The sequence below is a fragment of the Simochromis diagramma genome, unplaced genomic scaffold (assembly GCF_900408965.1).
Source record: "Simochromis diagramma unplaced genomic scaffold, fSimDia1.1 OVJJ01000293.1, whole genome shotgun sequence".
Classification (NCBI taxonomy): Eukaryota; Metazoa; Chordata; class Actinopteri; order Cichliformes; family Cichlidae; genus Simochromis; species Simochromis diagramma.
The window spans coordinates 18,530,924-18,552,459 of NW_024386801.1; the positions used below are offsets into that span (position 1 = coordinate 18,530,924).

General features: G+C 39.6%; 1 protein-coding gene across 1 annotated transcript in view; it reads right to left on the reverse strand.

Moving 5' to 3' along the window:
- Positions 1 to 1,238: 1,238 nt before the first annotated feature.
- snx33 (sorting nexin 33) overlaps positions 1,239 to 21,536 on the reverse strand; it is a 28,773-nt gene continuing 8,475 nt past the window's right edge. The window contains exon 2 of the mRNA XM_040026300.1: positions 1,239 to 4,567. Within this exon, the coding sequence (XP_039882234.1) occupies positions 4,314 to 4,567 (254 nt within the window). The 3' untranslated portion in view covers positions 1,239 to 4,313. The remainder of the gene's footprint in view (positions 4,568 to 21,536) is intronic.

The following is a 21,536-nucleotide window of genomic DNA, read 5'->3' on the forward strand; positions in this document are numbered from 1 at the left end:
TGCACTCAACTGTTCTGAAGATGCTTTTACTTTCACGACTTGAATTATAGAGCAGTGATTAATGCCTTGCGCTTAGGTTTTCATCCTTCTGTCAGTCTTAGGTTTCTCAGTGAACTTGGGTGATGTCTATTCCTGGTACGTATCATGACGGTGACATCATCCCACAAGCCTGAAACACTAGCCTCCAAGCCATGCGCTGGGTTTAACATCTGGATTTTTTTTTTCTGCTTTTGACAGCCAGAGGTGTATCTGCAATCTGTTAGCATCACTCTGCAGGACGTCATCACGGAGGAACTTAAAGGTTAACAAAGTAGTGTCATTAAGACACCTGCCGTTGGGGTTAAAACAGAAGAGGGAGCTTACGATTGTTAAGATTAATGCCAACAACTCCTTCACTTTAACAACCCAACATGTTGATTTGAGCTGTCCAAATGAAATGCTCGCTTCCGAAACATCTGGAACACATTAAAGAGAAAAGCCCGGGTTCACTTGAACATATTGTAATACTTCTTTAGGCGATAGTTTGGCATTTACTATGTCTCAGAGAATCAACTCCACGGGACAGCCTCATTCTTTAAAGAAAACTTTCCATAAAATGTTCATCAGAATGTGTGTAAATGCAAAAGGTTAAGGGGATCCCCACCGTAAGTAGACCTTCAGCAGCTGTTGAATCAAAAGATTCCCCAACCCCAGTTTTTCACATGGTTAGCCAGGATGTTCATACATTTCTTTGAGTCTTATTTATTTTGTTATCATCTCACTGTCTATGTATGTTTACGCAAACTGGAAAATTGGGATAACAGCTCCCGGCAGTGCTTGTTTTGGTTACTTTAGGGGGGAAAACTGTTTGCATGTGTTATAATATCCTGTTATCACCAATATCCTGACGCACAGGGTGGACACAATAAAAAAAAGAGCCTATAAAAATATGGAAAAAATCCCAACAATCAAAACACACCCTATGAGCAAGCACTTGGCAACAGTGGGAAAGAAAAACACCCTTTTAACAGGAAGAAGCCTCCAGCAGAACCAGGCTCAGGGAGGGGCGGCCATCCGGTTGGGGGCTGAGAGGAGGAAGACAGGACAAGCAATGCAGGCTTTAGTTATCAGCTTCTTTAAAAAGGAGGTCATTGTGAATAAATAGAAACACAACAGCTAAATAGTGGAGATGAAATACGTGCGGAATAATGTTAGTGCAGGGTGTGACTTCTGAATGGACGACAAAAACAAGACAGCAATTACCATCATGACTTTTTATTAAGATTTATACGTCCTCTTCCCCTTAATCAAGTGACACATTCCTTACTGAAAAATCACCATCTGGTATTTCAGAGGAAGAAGCTAAAGCACAGAGCTCCTACAACTCACAAAGTCAAACATCCGTATTAAGAAACAGTCATCTGTGCGAAATGTCTTTCACTTAACTTATCGTCCAGCTTTGGAACATAAAGAGGTCTTCTTTTTTTTGCCTTGCATGTCTTTGTATTCCCCAAATCCTGCACCAACCTTTTGGTGTCCATGATCATTTCTTTGTGGAATGTTTCTCTTTTGCTTTGTTTTTTTTTTTTGTTTTTTTTTTTGGTCTTTCCAAATATTTGAAACAGACTGAATAAGAAAACCAGAGAGCATTTATCATTTCACAACAAAACCGAGTGCCCCAGTAGAAAAATCTAACACATCTTTGGTCTGTCATGAGTGTAGATTCTGACAGAAATTTAAAAAAAAATAAAATAAAATAAAGAAAAGAAAATACAATTTACGTATGAAACGCAAAAGTTTGTTCAAAATTAGACAACAACAGGCAGTCGAAGACTGCAGTTGTGGACTGAAAAGTACCGGTATCTGAGTCACACACACACACACACACACCAGAGCATTCGTTTGCCGGGAAACCTGCATGCCGAGTCAGCATGTTTTTTTGTTTTTGTTACAGGACACTCATAATAAGATTCTAAAAGACTGAAATTTGCAGCAGATTTTCACGAAAAATGAATTCATTCCACTTGTCACCCAAACACGCCACCGCTAGATCGACCCCTGTTCAATCCCAAAGCAGAGTCAGAAAACATTCCCTCGAGGTAATGCTAAAGATAGTCTTGTCTAAACCAGCAAGTTGCCATGAAAATGTTCTCTTGTTAAACCAGATGAGTAAGTGGACCTCTAGCCCTCACAGCCACTTGCTGTTAAAGTAACGGTTTTATGTTGGGAAAATAAGAAACAAGTATTTGATTTGTAAGTTGAATGAGAGGATCAGTTCCACTCTCTGGTCAAGTCAGTTACGTGAGAAGCTCTAGCTGGCACCTGGTTTAGCTTAGCACAAAGACTGGAAAAGAAGGAAAACAGCTAGCCTAGCTATGACTAAAGAAAAGAAAATCTGCCAGCACTGCGATAATCTATATTCAGCACATTGCATCTGGTTTGCTTAATAAGTACAAAAACAAGGGTTAAGGACAAGTTGGTTTTACAGGAGGCAATTTGATGGGCTACCTGTTCAAGGGGTAACAACAAAACAACTAATAAAATCAGTAACTAGAGTGTTTCCACATCAGTTTTTCAACAGTTTTAATTTATGGGAATGTAGACATCCATTTTAATCATCAATGGGACAGAACCAGGCTCCCGATTATTTTATTTATAGCCTAAAGCACATTTAAACAACAGATGTTGACCCGAAAGTGCTTTAGAGACAGGAACATTAACATTTCAGGTCTCAAAAAAAAGTTTCAAAATACATGAAAGGATGAGGGATGTGTTTTGTTGTATCAAGTAATTACTGTGGAAAGTAGTTACAATCACAGTAATCAGAGTAGTGGTAGTGGTAATTAAAATGTATTCAAAATTTGCAAATTCATGCCTTTATGGGTTAAAGGAATTTGGTATCGGAAATATATTGGTCCTGTATTTTCTTCTATCAGATTGACACCAAAAAAGTATCACACTACTAATTGTCTATGAGTGTAGAAGCCCCGCCCACCTGCTGGTAAAATCTTGTTTATTAGGGACAGCCAATCAGCTGGAAGTTTGCTTAGAAGCTAAAACTGCATATTTCTTAACTGAGGGAGTGCAGTAAGGCCCAGTGTGCTAATAATCTCCTCATCCAACTAATGCCAAGGAAGTGAATTAATGCATTTCTTTGCTATGGCTTTAGGAAAGAGACTAAGTATTATTTTGTGAGCATTCAGTGTTGTAAAATGCTTAATATGAACACAAGACTCTGGTAATACAATGGGAGGAATGTGGTCTCGTTTTAACTATATGATTACAAGTTGCTCCACTTAAACTACCTGAACACTTTTCATATGAAACTTACAGATACACCTGCTGCTACATATAAAGAAACATTGTTTTGTCCATCAAGGACAAGGGAATTGATCTGCACAGCGTTACATTCCTTAACCCACACAACACATACACACCCAGGATGACCTAACAGTATAATAAAAAAAAGGAACATGTGCAAACTCGTCTCGTAACTGAGCTCATTCCAACAATTCGCCCCATAAAACACAAGCCACACTGCAGACGACAGACAACGGTCCCCCTTAAAGGCACAAACGTCACGGAGAAAACAAAAAAAGGACTCACAAAATTACACGTTATCAGTACATTTTTCACATGGTGCAAAGTTTAGACAGCCATTTGTCTTTTTCGTTAAAGTAACTAACGTGAAGTATGAAACGCCTGAGCCATGCGAGCAATCGACAAGGCTAATTCCTCTTGAGCGTACAGTGCACTTCTTTGGCCAGGAAGTACTGATGAGGACATTCTGGATAGTTTAATGAAAGTTGTTGAAAGTTCAGCTAAAAGTTTAAACATTTTACACTGGATGTGACTTCAATCAATCACCGGTGGAGGCCACGCTACACAACACTCAAGAGAAAAGGGACGACTTTAAAAACAGAACCCGTTTCTACTATAGATCCACTATGAATATGAAACCTATACTCTTACTTTAATGTAACCAACACCTTAAATTATGTCAAATAAACAATATGTTGTGTGCTGTGTATTTCAGAAATAAAAGATACAGTAGGTCTTAAAAAGAAAAAAAAAACACACACAAAAAAATAATAATAAAACATAAACTTTGAATCTATCAAAGTGAAAGAGTGACTGGCTTTGCATGTCTTTCCAGTAAACCCACGCTTCATTCATCTGCAAATGTTTTTTTTTGTTGTTGTTTTTTTTTTTTTTTTTAACTGAACCATTGATGAAAGAGTCAAGACTTGAATCTCCCTTTCCTTTTTCCACTCTGTGTGTGCGCATTCCCTTTTCTCTCTTGACATCCTGACCCAGAAAGCAGTCCGGTGTCTTTACAGACAGTCGTACATGCGCAGGGTGCGCTCCAGTTGCTGGACAACACGCTGGTAAAAGGCTATCTGCTCCCTGAGGTAGGCCTGCATCATGTCTTTGAAGTCCACCTCTCGTCGCTGATGGAAGTGGCTCATTTCCGCTTGGAGGGCAAAGCCCACAGTCCGGCAGCGTTTCCTAATGCCGTCAGCCTCATCCTGGTCCATTTTCCCTTCGTCACTCATCCGCTGGCTCTCCTTCACCTTGGCAAAGGCACCTGTGTCAAGAAAAAAAAAATGCCAATAGGTTCTCATTAACTCTGTGGCGTGTGGGGCAATGCACGTTTGTTTTGATTTTACTATCCGAGCTTCTGAGAACTGCATTTTTTATTCAGACGTAATAGCGAATGACACAAAAACCTCAAAGATGATGCCCTGTGGGCATTTTTTTTGCCAGGCTTGCAACACGCTTTCAAATGTTTTACTCTGTATTTAATAGTGTCTCCAACAAAACTCCATTAAAGAGAGAAATTTTGGTGACTGCCACATAACAAGCTTTCATTACGCTGAACTTGACATTCAATTTAGAGCGATGATCAATATGGCTGATCAATCAAAATGGGGATTTATAATAAATCTTATTTTAAATGGAAAAAAAAAAAAACACCACACAAACACACACAGAGATATTAATAATTGCTGTATGTGTGACGATGTCTCAAAAAAAAAAAAAAAAAAAAAAAAAAATACTGACTTTAACTGAATTAGTTACATGTAAATTTGTAATTTTGTTGCACAAGTACAATGTAAAATGATACCCTGAGTTGGCTAAGCAGAGTTGGATAAAATAAACCTTTTGGCTTTTGTTTTGTTTTTTATTTTAGTTGCGTTCTACTCAAAATGATTGCTTTATGTATATTGAGGGTGAAGAATTACAGTTTTTGGTGCACAACATGCAGACATATATACACACATATACACTAAAATCATTATAGTAAGACAATTAAGCTCTGGTTGCTCTGGAGAGTCTGCAGAAAACAGCTCAGTTTCTTAGGAATCACTTTATAGCTCTGGGTGAAACGTGAAAGTGCTACTAGAATTATACAGAGTGACTTATTTAAAACAAGCAACATATTTCCGAGTACCTCTATTGTTTTTGGGTGGATGCAGAAATCTAAAATGATAAACCAAGCAAATAAAAGAACACTACTGCATGCTAAACACCATGTTTTTGTCTAATTTGCTAAATCTAATCCTTAAATGCCAACCCCTTTCACCTCCCAATTAAATTGTCTGCGGTCTTTTTTTTAAACCAAAAAAAACCCATATGCTGTAATAAAAGATAAATACAGAAACAGTCACAGACTTTTATTACTCGCCATTATAGTACAACATGCTATATCGCTATGCTGATTTTAATATCTCAAGATAAACATTGGAACCTTCTCCCCAGACATTAACTACTGTAAGCTATACACTTTACAGGGTAGCGCACCGAGGAAACCACACAATCACTTCTTGTTTCACTGCATACCAAATGTCTAATTTCAGTGTGCCTACTGCTAGTCGGGACCACATTCACCCAGACTGCTATGAAGTAACTTTCCAATTGCCGAACATGGCAGTCGGATGGCACGTCGCCATTTCTGCATTTCCCATCAGACCGTCAGCCTCAAAAAGCCTGAGCTCAAAATCAGGAAGCAGGACTAGTCTGGACAAGCTAGGTGTTCTGCTTTGTAAGTACTTGCCTGACACTCATCCATTAACTGTAAATCTGAGGTCATGCTACACGGCATTTCATTCGAAACTCCTGGCAGAAGTGTGGGAAAGCATGAATAGCAGCTGGAGCCGGTTCCAGCAGAAGAGGCATGTGGACTGCAGTCTGAAGCTCTGACCTACATTTATGTATTCTGTTTTCCACATGAGAGGAAAATGTGCAGCACAAGAAAGCATGTCTGCGGGACATAAAGGAAAGGCACTCATAGCTCTGTGTGCGTGTGTGTGAGTGAGACTGAAATCATAAAGAATCCCACAACAGCTTGACGTGCTCTTCCTTGCAGCTAAACGTCCTCTCTGACTTCATGCAAAACTATATAGTAAAATTCTGCTGCTTAGCTTTCCAAAGCAACAAAAAACAATTCCTCTCTTGAAATTCTTGGCACAGCTGATGCACAAAGAGGATCTTGCTTACAGCTAAACACAAGAATATTTAAAGCCACGAAATCCACAAACAAAATGAAAAAGAAGTGCATCAGGCTAGAAGTAAAACTGAATTCGTTTCCAAGTGTCGTACTGTTTCCCTATTTTACATATGCTCACTGATTCTCCCCAAGACAAGAACTAACAGACTTAAAAACTCCTTTGTCCCACACGCCATCAAACTGTTTAACTCCTCTCTGGAGGGGAGAGGGAGGGGAAACAGGAGGACAAAGGAGGGGGGAACAACTAAGCTGTAGTGCCTCTTCACTTCACTGTGCAATACCTTTGTGCAATACTTTTGTAAATAGTCAATGGTGCAATAGACCTCAATACTTGAAATGTGCAATTCAATTGTATTTTTATTCCTATTTATCCCCTTCGTATATTCTATTTATATATGTCTGTGTGTGTGTGTGTGTGTGTGTGTGTGTGTGTGATTGTGTGTGTGTGTGTGTGTGTGTGTGTGTGTGTGTGTGTGTGTGGTGTGTGTGGGTGTGTGTGTGTATGTATATATATAATATATATATATATACATATACATACAATATTATATATATGCATTCTGTACTGTAAAATTCTGTCGGTGCTGTGCTTTTGGAAACCAAATTTCCCAGAGGAACCCACCCGAGGGATTAATAAAGTTCTATCTTATCTTATCTTATGATACACAATCAGTGGTGTGGAAAGTTGCTAGATTTGTTTATCTTGCCTAACCAGACCAGCTACCACAGTGTTTCACATGTGACAGATTAATGGGCGTGTGTTGGAGAGATATTAGAGCTCCACAAGGGGTTGGAGAAGGCTTTGGACACAGAGTGAGTGAAAGAAAGGAGGAGGAAACAAAAACGAGAGGCAGCTGACAACAAGAAAACTTAAATTCAGCAGCATAAAAATCATTCTTCCTTAGCAAAAGGAGTTGGGTGAATAGAATAACTAGCTGAAGATAGTTGGTTTGTTTGCGTTCATGTAAGCGATTAAATGCTTGTCGTCCATATTGTAGCAGCACTTCCAACAGCTTTGACTGAATCGCCACAAGTAAAAAGGATTATGCAACCTCCTGCTGTGATCCACTGCTGCTGCCATCACGCTACTTCTATTGTCTTGGAAAATATTTTATAGCCTGAATGCCTGTGCGGTCAGGTCGCACAGTTTTTGATAAATGCAATTATACATTTGAGGTTTAAAATGAAGAGGAAATAAGTGAAGACAGTTGAGATAATAGACATTGCTACATTCCTCATTCCCACAGCCTCTCACTTAGCCTGGGGTCACTGCAGGGCAAATTCGGGAAACGCACGTCTTCACTGAGAGCGGAAAGTCCGTGTTTACAGCATGTTTTGATTGTATACTTCACTATTACTGTGTCCTTATTAAGCACTGTCATTGGTATTTTTCTCCAGAGACTGCAGATTTCTTTATGATCCAGACATTATAACGCAGCACTTTTTAGGCAAGTGTGTCTAATTTTAACTCTGTGTCATCTGGATTCCGGTCACATTAGATTTAAATCAGCCCTACTGTTAAATCCTGAAGTGTAGTCATCTTTAAACTGAAGTGGAGCCTCTTTAGATATGGATAGTGTGTATAAATCTAAAGACAAAGTTTATTGGTTTGCTGCACAGCTGCACTACGTGTTGGTCATATATAGAATGAATCAGCTTGTCTGGGTAGCGAGAAATGTAGAACTATACTATGTAAATTGTTGCACATGAATCGTAACTGTGATCTCTAAATACTATGTGAATGGCTTTTATAAAATTCTAACAGATGCATTAAACACATTTTAAAGAAAGCATGAGAAACCAGCTACTTACACCCTCTTTGGTTAGGGTTCGGTTTACGCATCAAAACAACTTGTTTTGATTTGGGAAGAGATTTTGGTTTGGGATAAAATACAAGTAGGGATGCATCAGTCTGATAATGGATCAGATATCGTTCCAATACTGACCCAAAAAGTTGGATCGGACACAATAAGCGATGCAATCGGTGACAATAAGCTGATTCATTCAGTTCAGTTCTATGCTGCTCCGTGTTTACTTAGCCACACCACAGCAACAACCTCAGTACTGGGAGATACTTACCCACAGCCAGGGTAATGGTGTTGGATTGGAAGTGGAAATAGCTGAGTTGGTGTATCCCTAGTTAGGAATGAAGTCATTCTCACTACTGCCACAAACACACGTCACAGGACCAACACTAGACCTGAGAATTCATTATCTTTAGGGTGTAGCTCAGTACCTCAGGTCATGTAGCAATTGAAAGGTTGGTGTTTTGATCACTAGCTGCTCCAGTCTCCATACCAAACTATTCTTGAACTACATACTGAATCCCAAGTTGCTCCCAACGCATTCACCAGAGTGTCAATGCATGTAAATATCAGACAGAAAGAACTTTGACCAGGAAAAAGTGTTTGTGTGAACGTGTGCATGAATGGGTGAATGAGGCTTGTTGTATAAAGCGCTTTGAGTGCTCAAGTTGAGTAGAAAAGCTTTATATAAAAGGTATGTGACTCTTGGAATAGTATACAAAGCTTTATATTATTAACATTCGACTGTACAATAGTGATGAAAGGGGCCCATCCCTATGTCACAGAGCAAAAGGCAGGGTGCACCCTGGACACGTTGCTATATCACAGGGATAACACATAGAGATAAGCAGCCATTCACATTTATATTCAAACCTATAGCTGGGTAACCTGACATGCATGTCTTTGGACTGTGAGAGGAATCCAGAGTGACACAGAGGTGACACTTGGCCTGTCGCCAATACTAAGCAGTGCACTAACGTGTGACCCATGTTAGGGCTGTGCGATACGACCAAAATCTCACATCCCAATATAAGAATTCTATCGTCCCGATAACGATATAAATCACAAAAATGTAACATTTTCTGTAAATTCTGTGAATCTCGACTTGCAGGAAGTGTTTTCAGCTGCGCATCATAGCTGGAATCAGAATCAGAATCAGAATCAGAAAGGGTTTATTGCCAGATGTTGAGGAGGTTTACAACATTAGGAAATTGCTGCGGTGCTTCAGTGCAACATACTGTCATAAAAATATAAAAATAAGAATAAGAATTAAAAGTGCTAAGTGGATAGATATATACATGATATATACATGAGTGCAGGTGGTGATCAGTGCCAAACATGGAATGATGCAGTGAACACAGCGTAGGGTCATGTGTTAGTGGTGGGAACAGTCATGTGGTTATTGTTCATGTGTCCGACAGCAGAGGGGAAGAAACTGTTCTTATGGCGAGAGGTTCTGGTGCGAATGGACCGGAGCCTCCTGCCTGAGGGGAGCAGGTCAAACAGACTGTGTCCAGGGTGAGAAGGGTCAGCTGAGATCCGAGCTGCACGCCGCAGTGTCCTGGAGGTGTACAGGTCCTGCAGAGATGGGAGTCTGCAGCCAATCACCTTCTCAGCAGAGCGCACAACACGCTGCAGTCTCTGTTTGTCCCTGATAGTGGCTCCAGCGTACCACACAGTGATGGAGGAGGTGAGGATGGACTCGATGATTGCAGTGTAGAACTGCATCATCGTCCGTGTTGGCAGGTTGAATTTCTTCAGCTGCCTCAGGAAGTACATCCTCTGCTGGGCTTTTTTAATGACGGAAGTGATGGTGGGCTCCCACTTCAGGTCCTGGGTGATGGTGGTACCCAGGAAGCGGAACGAGTCCACAGAGGTGATGGGGGTGTCAGTCAGGATGATGGGGGGGAGTGGAGCTGTGTGCTTCCTGAAGTCCACAGTAATCTCCACTGTCTTCTGGGTATTCAGCACCAGGTTGTTGTGGCTGCACCAGGACACCAGACGTTCAACCTCCCTCCTGTAGGCAGACTCATCCCCGTCCGAGATGAGTCCGATAACGGTGGTGTCATCTGCAAACTTGATTAGCTTGACAGACTGGTGGGTGGAGGTGCAGCAGTTGGTGTACAGGGAGAAGAGCAGAGGAGAAAGAACACAGCCCTGAGGGGAGCCGGTGCTGATGGTCCGGGAGTCCGAGACATTCTTTCCCAGCCTCACATGCTGCTTCCTGTCCGTCAGGAAGTCAGTGATCCACCGGCAGATGGGATCAGGCACTCCATCAGGCATGGAGTCGAGTGTTTTAACCGATGTATGAAACTATACATTTTTAGACATAAGTTGTAACGGCCGCCGTTTTCTTTGAGAGTATTTATTACACGGCATGCTGCGGGGAAAAGCCTGTTCTAACGTTTGAGTCTAAGGTTTATTTATTAGCACCTGGCGGCTCTTTTGTACTTCTCATCCGTAAATAATCTGCTCTTTCACGTGATTCAGTTTATTTTGAAAAGTCTCAACAGGATCTTGAGCTTTATTGTGAAAGGTTTATTTGGAACATAAACAAGCGGACACGCGATGGTTTTACCGTCGTTGTTGCTAACCACAACGCATAAAAACTGGCGCTTGTCCGTCCGTAGTGTGGTTATATTAAATATAAGAGAAAGAGAGAACTTTAAGAAATTAATATAGCCACTACAGTGTCCATCAAAACGATGAAAAAATATTGCCGTAAACAGTTTATTTTGCGACACTACGAAACAAACGATAGCGTAAAATGAAACGATAGACGTTTTTATATCGTCATCCGATATATATCGTTATATCGAACAGCCCTAACCCATGTTGGATGACCATGATTTTCAAACACTTGAATAGTCACCAAGTAACTATGCAGTCACTGGAGAGGAATAAGAGGTGGGGTGTGAAAACCAGTGGAATAGCCAGCTTTTGCAGCTAGTTGATGGAGTTGTGAACACTTTTCTAAAACAATAATTAGCTTTTTTTTCCCCCACCCTACCAGCACTAAGTTGAGCAGCAGTGAGCTGAACAAAAATGACCCTGTTATTACAAAATCAACACTTCCTCAAGAACTATTAAAAGTAAGGTTTAATTTGACCTCGCCTTTTTAAAGAAATTCTTTGCAGTTCTCTAGAGCTGTGTGCGTGTGTGCGTGTGCATGTGTGCGTGTGCATGTGTGCGTGTGTGTTAGTTAAACTGTACTGGGCTAATATGTGAAATGTGCAGTCTCCAGTATGTAATGACATCACTACTGCAATGAAAACCACAAAACACACAATACCCCCACTTTCCCTTTAGGACTCAGAATTGGTAAATTACTCTCTCTCTCTGAAAAGCAAAAGGAAAAATATCTTGCAGGTGACGACATGACATTTTAAAATCCATAAAAATGTGCTGCAGTCGCTGAACTGACGGACTTGTATAACACTGTATGTGGTACTAGAGTAGTCGTCTATAAGCCTTAAAAGTTTAAATACCAACAAGAAAGCCATTCTGAGTCTGCGTAATCAAAATGAATCTTCGGCGAACAGTAAAACAAACAAATCTGGAAATACTGTTTCAAAGATTTCAAACACCGGAAGGACTAACGTGCCTGAATAAGATTAGTCTGTGTTATTCATACTGGACAGAGGTAAACAGAAATATTTCTAAACTGAGGACAAGTGAGGCTTGTCGCCACAAAACACTGACCATTAATAATGGGCTGTGTGTGTGTGTGTGTGTGTGTGTGTGTGTGTGTGTGTGTGTGTGTGTGTGTGAGAGAGAGAGTGTGAAAGGGCTGACGTCTGTGTCAAGCACCGCAGTGAACTCATGACATATTTGTTCTTTGTTGGCCTCTCAGCTTTGAGAATGTAAACGGCAAAAAAAGAAAAAACAAAGTGCACTGTGGAACTTGTGTAATTACACAAACAGTGTCATCACATGCTTGTGACGAGGAACGGCCACAGATGTTAGAATAGAAGGATGGGGCCTTTCTTTTATATAATCATGCCACCTTTCATTTGTAAAGTTGCGTTGTGGTTGCCACCCATGGGTTTTGAAACCACATGTGACAAGTGACTCTTGGACTTTTTTAAAAATATACTCAATAAATCAATAAAGTCATCAGGAGCCGAGGACACCAGAAGTCTCTTTACAAGCGCAAAGATCAGCCCTCTGGTGGCCATTAACTAGAATGCAGACGTTAAGACGTTCCCTCACTGATCTCACTTTTCAGAACTGGAAGCTACACGTCCGTCTTCATACTGCCTGGAAAAAAAGAAAATATACCAGTAGTACTGTGTACTATGTTTTAGTTTCTTTAATGTTTATGTGTTCTACTAGTTGCTGCGAGCTATGCTAGCCTCCACCATGTCTATCAATACAGTTGCTCTCTTTGTTAGCTTTGTTTGTTAGTTAGTCGTTAGCCCATTGATAGTGCAGCCTTGAGAGATTAGCATTTTTACCGTCGCCATCTTGTTTTAAAAAAACAACAACAAAAACGCAATATAATGCTGTACTGTAAAATCACATAGTCATTGGCTAACAAATGCCTTCACCAATCAGCATACCACAGGTAATCCTCCATTTTGAAATATATGACCAAAGTTTATAAAATAAAACTTAATGTGACCACCAACCCATTAAGTGTTTACAAAGTTCAAAACAGAAAGCTATTTCCCCATAGACTTCTATATATGTGGAAGCCTTTTTGTCACCATAGCTATCGCCATCTGGAGGTCAAAAGGCACTTTCACATTAGCTTTTTTTTTTCTAACCAGGAAGCTATGTCCATGTTTTTTACCATCTATAGTTACACCTGAAAGTGTCTAGTTGGTTAACTGCTCAGCAACCTAAAACCTAGCGCGCTAGCAAGTCTTCAATATGCTAGGGCCACTTCCTGTATACTGTGCCATTTTCTTTTCCCCCCTAATACTTTGCTATCAGGGCTGTATTTTGTTTCATCATGGATGCATTACAGAAAACTGGATACAGACTCAAATTACTACTAATACTTATGCTCACGTGTTTTACCATAACTCTATATTTCAATGACATCACAAAAAACAACTATTATCTATTCAGCTCCAAGTCTGTTGCTATTAAAAGCCTTTAAGCTGATTCAGTCCAGAACATGCCTGTAGAAGCACTTATGATTTTTATTCAAAGAAGGTAATAAAGCACAGAAATCTGAAGACAAAGATAAACACTGACATTTAATCTTAATGGAGGAGAGTACAGGAACAGAGGGGGAGGGAAAAAAAAACAGGAAAGGAAGGGAACATCATGTGCAGAAAAGCTGAAAATAGAGAAGAAAAAGAGAAGAGACATTTCTTCAAGAATGCCTGACGGGGTCAAAAGGACTCTGCGATATCTGCCGGCGTTTAAAGTTGGCCTTAAAAGCCTCGAGGATAGACAAACATGAAGAAAAAACCTCTGCTGAGTTAGCAGGAAATGTAATAGTGTTTACAGCAGCCAATCAGATACACAGATAAAACGGAGCTGGAGTTAATGACCTTAGCTGGAATGCACTCACAACCAACTTTTATCCATCTCAGAAATGTTATCTTTAAAGTCAATGCAATGCATGGACACAGACACAAAAAGCAAACGTCTCGAATTTTTCAGTACTTTGAGGAGGAGGAACAATTTTAAAATAAAACAGAATGAGTAATAGTCCAAAATTCCTCTGCACCCTGGATAATAAGTTTTCAACCATGACAACAACACTTACACTCGCAGAACTACAACAAAAGACTTCCAACAGCTCCAAAGCACAAACTGAATCTCTTAATTGAAGCCATGCCCTGATGTGTTCAACAGCTGTTCTTCTTTTTAATGTTTAGAGAGACTCTAATCTTAAACGACTATATATATTTCATATTTACACAGACAGAGTTATAAATTCACCCTCGTGCCAAACATTTATGCTAGCATGATGTACTCGTTTATTAAGAAAGATATGTACACTTATGCTTCTCGCTGGGTGGGGGTGGGGTGTTAAGTCACAACGCTCCCCTTCAAAGGGATTTATTTCAATTCTTTTCAAGTCGGGTTTCCGACATCTGTATGTCGACATGAAATCAAAAGTTGGACTGGACGAGGATGAAAATATTTGGCATTTCCAGTTGCCAACTGGAGCAAAATGTCTGGCCTTGTTACAACTTAGCTGTTCAAACTACCTCACAAAAGTTCAGACAACAACAGCATCAGTGCTGTCATCGCATATCATGCAAAACTAATGAGCAGTTAGCATTAACTGTGACATCACGGCTCCTTTGTATAACTATTTATTACTAAGATTTGTGAGACGAGTCGGGTTGCCTTGAAATCCCTCTGGGTTTTAAGGCATTCTGTTGCGTTTCTGGTTGTGACATCAAATTCATATATAATAGTGTCAGCTCTTCTTCTGTGGAATAAATGGAGTGTTTACTTTTGTCTAATTGGAAGTGTTGCAATGGCAGAGGCAGCTGAAATTTACAAGAAAGAAAGAAAAAGTAAGACATGCAGTTCTGATGAAGAATGTTTGGCTAGTATGACTTTAAGGTCGTTCCCGTGGTCAAAATAAATTCATCCCTGCTTTGTGGACTGCCTACCTTAGTCAGCACCAATTAAAGCTTAGACATAGTAACAAAACAAAAACCTGGAAACCACCACAGTCCATTGTTAACTTTGGAAATGTCTTAAAACTAAATTATTTTTAAAGGATAGTAGGGGTCAGCTCCTCAGGCTTCAAATGGCCCTCAAACTTTGGCATCTTTGGGACCTTAGCGAACACTTTCTTGATGACTTCAGGGGCTCAGTTGATAGTTTTAGGTCACACTAAGTAAAATATCAACTAGCAGATTATGGTAGTTATTGGGTGAGAATCATCAGACAGCCCACGATACAATGATATTGCAATACTTTTTGTTAATTGCACATTTTGTGACGTGTTGAGTATTGTAATATCATAAAAATCATATATTGCTTTTTATCACCTCAAAAGCAAATTATGTCAAAGTTAAAAGCTGTCAACAGCTGTTCAGTCCTTTTATCCAATAAGACAAAGTTATCTTACTTCAGTTATTTATTTATTCTCCTGCAAAATGAGATAAGATGGAGTCAGTCTGCAATCTGCCATCTGTTTCTTATAATTGAGCAATTAACTGTGATAAATGGTCAAAAATCACATATCTGTTGCTCTTAAACATAAATTCATACTTAATTATCACATTACTGCTCATCAACCCCCCAGCTCTATAGAGTTATAACCAGCATACTGTTCAAGTTGAGTCAAGCCCCCTCAGGTTTTGCTCGACATTGATACAGACTCATTCAGACTGACGGCAACATGCTGACAATCTGTCTGCGCTTTACACCATTCCTCGTTCACCCAGCCATACAAGCACTTTTTTCTATGCTTAAGTTTTCTGTGTTTCCAGCTAGGGCTGCCACAAACGATTATTTTGATAGTCGACTAGTCACCGATTATTTTTGCGATTAGTCGACTAATCAGATCATGCATCCATTGGACGTAAAACGTACAGCTTATTGCACCAGCATGCATCTGCTCTTATATAACTATCATTACCTTACAGCTTTAAGTGTTTAAGGTATGTGCTAACTAAAAAAAAGACAAGATGATAGTTTATTAAATTTTAATGAAATTTGCAGATTGTTTCGGTGGAGTTTAATAAACTGAGCAGTCTGCTCCTTGCTATCTAAAATATAACAGGACACTGGAGTATATTCTCGAGCATCTCACACTTCTGATAATCAGTTGTCTGCTTGACGTTTATTCAGCTGTGTAAAAACTATAACTTTAATCTCAGCCGAACCGATTTACTCAGGAACAAATAAAATACTGAAAAAAGCCAAACAATAACATTTTTAAGTTATCTAAGTGACTTATGTATGTTTAACCTGAGTAGCGAAAGACGGCGGTGGGTTTGAAAACGATTTGTCGGGAGTCTGGTGTTCTCACGGGCTCTAGTGAGCCTTGAACCTCGCTATCGAGCAAGTTTACACAGCAACATTCTCGCCTGAAAATATGTTAAACGTTTATTTTGTGACCCAGAAAGAATAATAAGAGTAATATTAAAACTAACTAGCTGCCGCCATTGTTGGAAACAGAGCAGGGCTGCGCTATGAATTCTGGGATGGGTTGGGCCACGAAGTATACACCCGACCCATCCTTCAAATCTGGGGAAATGAAGGACGCATTTGTGGGCCGCATTTGTCGGAGTCTACAAATGCGGGCACAGGAGGATGCGGTTCCTGAATTTGGACACAGCTACGATACCGGACACTGTTCCTTCTTCTTCGGGGTTTAACGGCAGCTGGCATCCTTGTACATGCAGTGCTGCCATCTTCTGTTTCAGTCCGTTATTACACTCTTAAATCCTACTACTTATTCCTGCGTGTTTTGGGATCTTACAAAGCTTCAAACGATTTTGATAGTCGACGTAATCGTGACTAGTCGACTAATCGTGGCAGCCCTATTTATGGCAAACATTCACGCATGTTCACACTCTGATAGATGTATCAGAGAGCCAGTGACTGTGACTACGTCCACACTAGCCTGGATAGATTTGAAAACGGCATTTTAGTCTGAAAACCCTCTGCGTCCACCACACTAGCGTTTTCAGTCGTTTTCACAGAGTTGTGCATCCACATTGAATCGGCCGAAATTTACTTTATTTACTTTACTCATTGAAACGTGGCGGCAAAAGGTCGAAGAAAAGCACCGAGTTTTTTTAAATGGACTAACAATGAGGTGGAGTTGTTGCTGCGAGTAACACAAAAGTACAAAGTTGCAAAAGCAAGTGAGAATTAAATAATTTGAAGAAAAGCTATCTGGAGCATGTACTAAACTGATATTAATCTGTAATAGGGCTGTCAAAATTGAGAGCAAACAAAACAACTGCTGTGTAATGCCCCCCGCTATCTTTAATTGGTCACATGACTGCATCACATGACTAAAATGCGTTTTCGAAAGTCTGCGTTTTCGAGTGTCCACACTGCGACGGGAAAGCTCTGTTTTGAAATGTATGCATTTTCGAGAGTGTTTTCAAAACCTCAGCCATCCCAACAACAGACTGTTCTCTCTGTTGAGGTCAGGAAAGCGATTCCGCTCCCTGAAGACCAACACAGAGAGACTGAGGAGGAGCTTCTTCCCGCAGGCGATACGGTCTCTCAATCACACCACCACACAGTACTGACCCACACATACAGTTCTTACACACACACACTGGACTTTCTGGACATTGTTTTCACTTCATTACTTAAATCATGCTGCTGTTATTGTGTATATGCTGCTGTTATTGTGTATATATTTATTTATATTTCTTCATACATTCTTATATAGTTCTATATTGTGTATTTTGTTGTACAGTTATTTTATTTTCAACTTTAATTTATATATTTTATCTTATTCTTTCCCAGTTAAATTTACCCTTCATTCTAATTTGTGTTGTACAGTTATTTCATTTTTAACCTTAATTTATATTTTATTCCTTCCTAGTTAAATTTACCCTTTTTAATTTTTCATATTTATTTCCTATCCTATTCATAGCCTTTTCCTTTTTTGTTTTCTTTAGGTCACGAGCAGTTGTCCAAGCATTTCACTACATATCGTACTGTGTATGACTGTGTACGTGACAAATAAAATTTGAATTTGAATTTGAATTTGAAAAACACTGCGTTTTCCCTTGGGAAAAACGCCATCTCAGTGTGGATGGGAGGCCAAAACGGAGAGAAAACGATGGACGTAGCCTGAACCACCAACCTGCTCTACCTCCTGAGCTGCAGCCACCCCAGCACCCGAAGTTGTAATCAGTTGCAGAATGTGAAAAAGAAATCAATATAATAAGCCACAGATTGTATACTTTTGTTGTCATACATGCAGTAGTAGATTTCACACATGAACTTTGGCTGATATTTGGAGAATGAGGTCAAAGCAGGTGTCTGTTGTGAAATGTAACGCACAGCAAGACTGTGCACTCAAGACGTGTTAGCGCCATAGATGTGCGTTGGCCTAGGTGTGTCTCTGCAAACACAACGAGTCACAACAGAGAAATAGACAGACAAAGGGAGTTTATCTCCCACTTGACAGCCTGTAAGAGAATGACCAAATCATCAAAGAATGAAGCCTACTGTCATCCATAATTAGTGCACATAAGTAGAAGGATATCAGGTAAAACAGTATAAAGCTATAACATTTGTCAATCATTTTTCCTTTCGTTTTTCTCCCAAGTGGAGTATACTGAAACAGTAACAGTAGGCTACTAAAATACATTGGCAAACCAATACCTAGATCTAGACGAGTTAACTTGGGCTGACGGAATTTCCGATCTCTATTAGTGGAGCAGAAAATTAAGAGACTTATATGAAGGATGACACCTTTGAACTAAAAACTTGTAATCCTCTTTCTTCTTTATCTTTCTGTCTTTTATACATGTTAGTTAGTGGCACGTCAGCTGTACTTTAGCTGGATTGGATGTAGATATTGTAATGCAGCTTTATAGACGGGGCAAAAAACACCATTCTCCAAGCTAACTGATGTATCTTATTCCAAGAACAGCCAAACTATGAACAAATACAGATGGCAATGGCTTTTAGTTTCCATTTATTCATGACAATGCAAGCAAAATAAAGGCAAGAAAGCAGAATGCAACCTACACTGAGTAAGAGTTTGTTGCGAACACATAGAGACCCTAAAACATCACATTTATTATTTCAGATTAATTTTACATACCGAGATAGAGACACAGACAGACCAGAGCTTTTAGAGGGCAAGGTGAGCCACCCAAGCAGCCAGGACAGGCAGGCAGAGGCAGAGCAGGCCATCTAATCCGCATTTCAATCCCCAGCTCCTAAGGTCTCCATGTCAAAGCGACCTTGGGCAAGATACTGAACCCTAAAATGTCTCTGAGATATCCATCATAGTGGAATGTGTCCATAACAGTTAGGAAGTTCACAAAGTCAAAGAATGAAGCACCGTATGAATGTGTGTGTGACTGGGAGAATGACTTTTATTAAAAAGTGCCTTAAGTGCTCGCTTAGAGTAGTGAGCACTCAAGGCTTTGATTAAAGGATCGTTGCTACCAAGTAGCTCTAATTTTCAGGAGTTTTTGGAAAAAAGTTACAATTTGGAAAAAGATATAGTATAATTTAGATTTTTGTACAGTTGCATGTTCCACTCGAGTTGTAGCGTGCTCTCTCCTCTGTAATGTAACCACTGGTTAGGCAGTGGTACAAACAGAATAGCAGTGCTTGATAAATTCACAAATGGGTAACTCTGCAAAAAGAAAGGGAGAGGAAGGAGACACAGAGAGTGATTGGGCACTTCCAGCATGAAGAGAAAGTATTGGTTATATTTGCCAGTGGGAGCACCGAATCATGTTTAGCCTGCTTCAGATACAGCAGTGCAAACAATGACTCAGCCCAACTAGATTTATGGACATAGGTGATATCAGATGAACAGGTAAAAACAGCACCGGGTAGAAGCCTAAAAAAAAAATATCACAGAAATGTGTGATAATGATATTTCTGACACCCAATATTACACATTAAATATTAAACAATATTACACACAATACACTATTTGCTCTTCTATTTTTTTTTATTCTATTCTATTTTTATTCCTATTTATCCCCTTCGTATATTTTATTTATATTTGTCTCTGTATGTATGTATGTATGTATGTATGTATGTATGTATGTATGTATGTATGTATGTATGTATGTATGTATGTATGTATATATATATAATATTCTGTAACTCTGTAACTTCTGTCGGTGCTGTGCTTTTTGGAAATCGAATTTCCCAGAGGAACCCCCCCGAGGGATTAATAAAGTTCTATCTTATCTTATCTTATTTGGAGAGCAACTAGCTAGTGCTCTAGCTAGTCTTTCAGCCAAGCTTGGTTGTTATTTGTGTGCTTTTCGGTCATATATCATTAGCTGCTAGCAACAGTACTAGCTAGAGTACTAGCTAGTCTTTCAGCCATGCTCGGTTGAGTTATTTGTATGCGTCTGGGTCATACATCATTAGCTGACAGCAAAAGTACTAGCTAGTGCTGTAGCTAGTACTCTAGCTCAGCGGTCCCCAACCCCCGGGCCTCGGACCGGTACCGGTCCGTGAGTCGGTTGGTACCGGGCCGCGAGAGTTGAGGCTCAGGTATGAAATGTGTGGTTTTCAGGGTTTTTATCGGTTTTCAGCGTTATTTTGTTATCGTTTTTATCGTTAACTCGGTTTTCCTGGGTCTTTTCACGTGTGTTATGAATAAATCTTCTTTTTTTCAGTACTGGTACTAGTTTTATTTTGTTGTATTTATCCGCGACACCTTAAAGGCCGGTCCGTGAAAATATTGTCGGGCATAAACCGGTCCGTGGCGCAAAAAAGGTTGGGGACCGCTGCTCTAGCTAGTCTTTCAGCCAATGTCGGTTGAGTTACTTGTGTGCTTTTGGGTCATACATCTTAACTGCTAGCAACTCTTCCATCAAAGCCTCATTGTACTCTACAATATGTTTATGACTCAAGCGGTTAAACATGTTTGGTATTTCCATCTTTAGCGGGGACAGTTTTCTTGCATATTTTGGAAAGCATTGCGATGTGCTGGAGATTGTTGAAGTAGTTCCAGTTTTACTAAATCATTATTGGAGGATGACACACAGCTCTCAATGTCAAACATTTCTGGGCTTGCATAATTTTTTGTATTTTTTTAATTAAAAAAAAACAGCTATACAGTGACATGACAGTAAAATGTATACCAGTTATCCTTGACAATATGCTATGGAAAAGCCCCAGTATTAAATAAAAACCTTCGTCTTGTTCTTAGTTTATTAAAAATAGTAAATGGGAACAGTAAGCCAATTTCACACTAGCCAACATAACAGTGGGCCACCCCTTCCCATATGGAAAATATATATATAAATCTTATAAAGTTTGTATCTGTCTTGTGTGAAACTTGTATGAAAAGCATACAAGAGTGAAAACACATATAAGATCCCTTGAAAAATGATATAATGAAACTTTGGATACTTACTAAAACAATATATGAAAGTAATGAGAAAGTGGCCACTTTCATGAGTAAATCATAAGTTTTTACTATTTCTTTTCCATATGGGTTGTTTCCAGGTTGAAACCCTATAAAGAACACTGTCATCCTATTTTCAAGTTTAAGCTGTTGCAATAATAAAACATTTAAAAATAATTTATCTCTCTCTGATATGGCAGAGCAGCAGTAAGTTATAAACAACACAGGC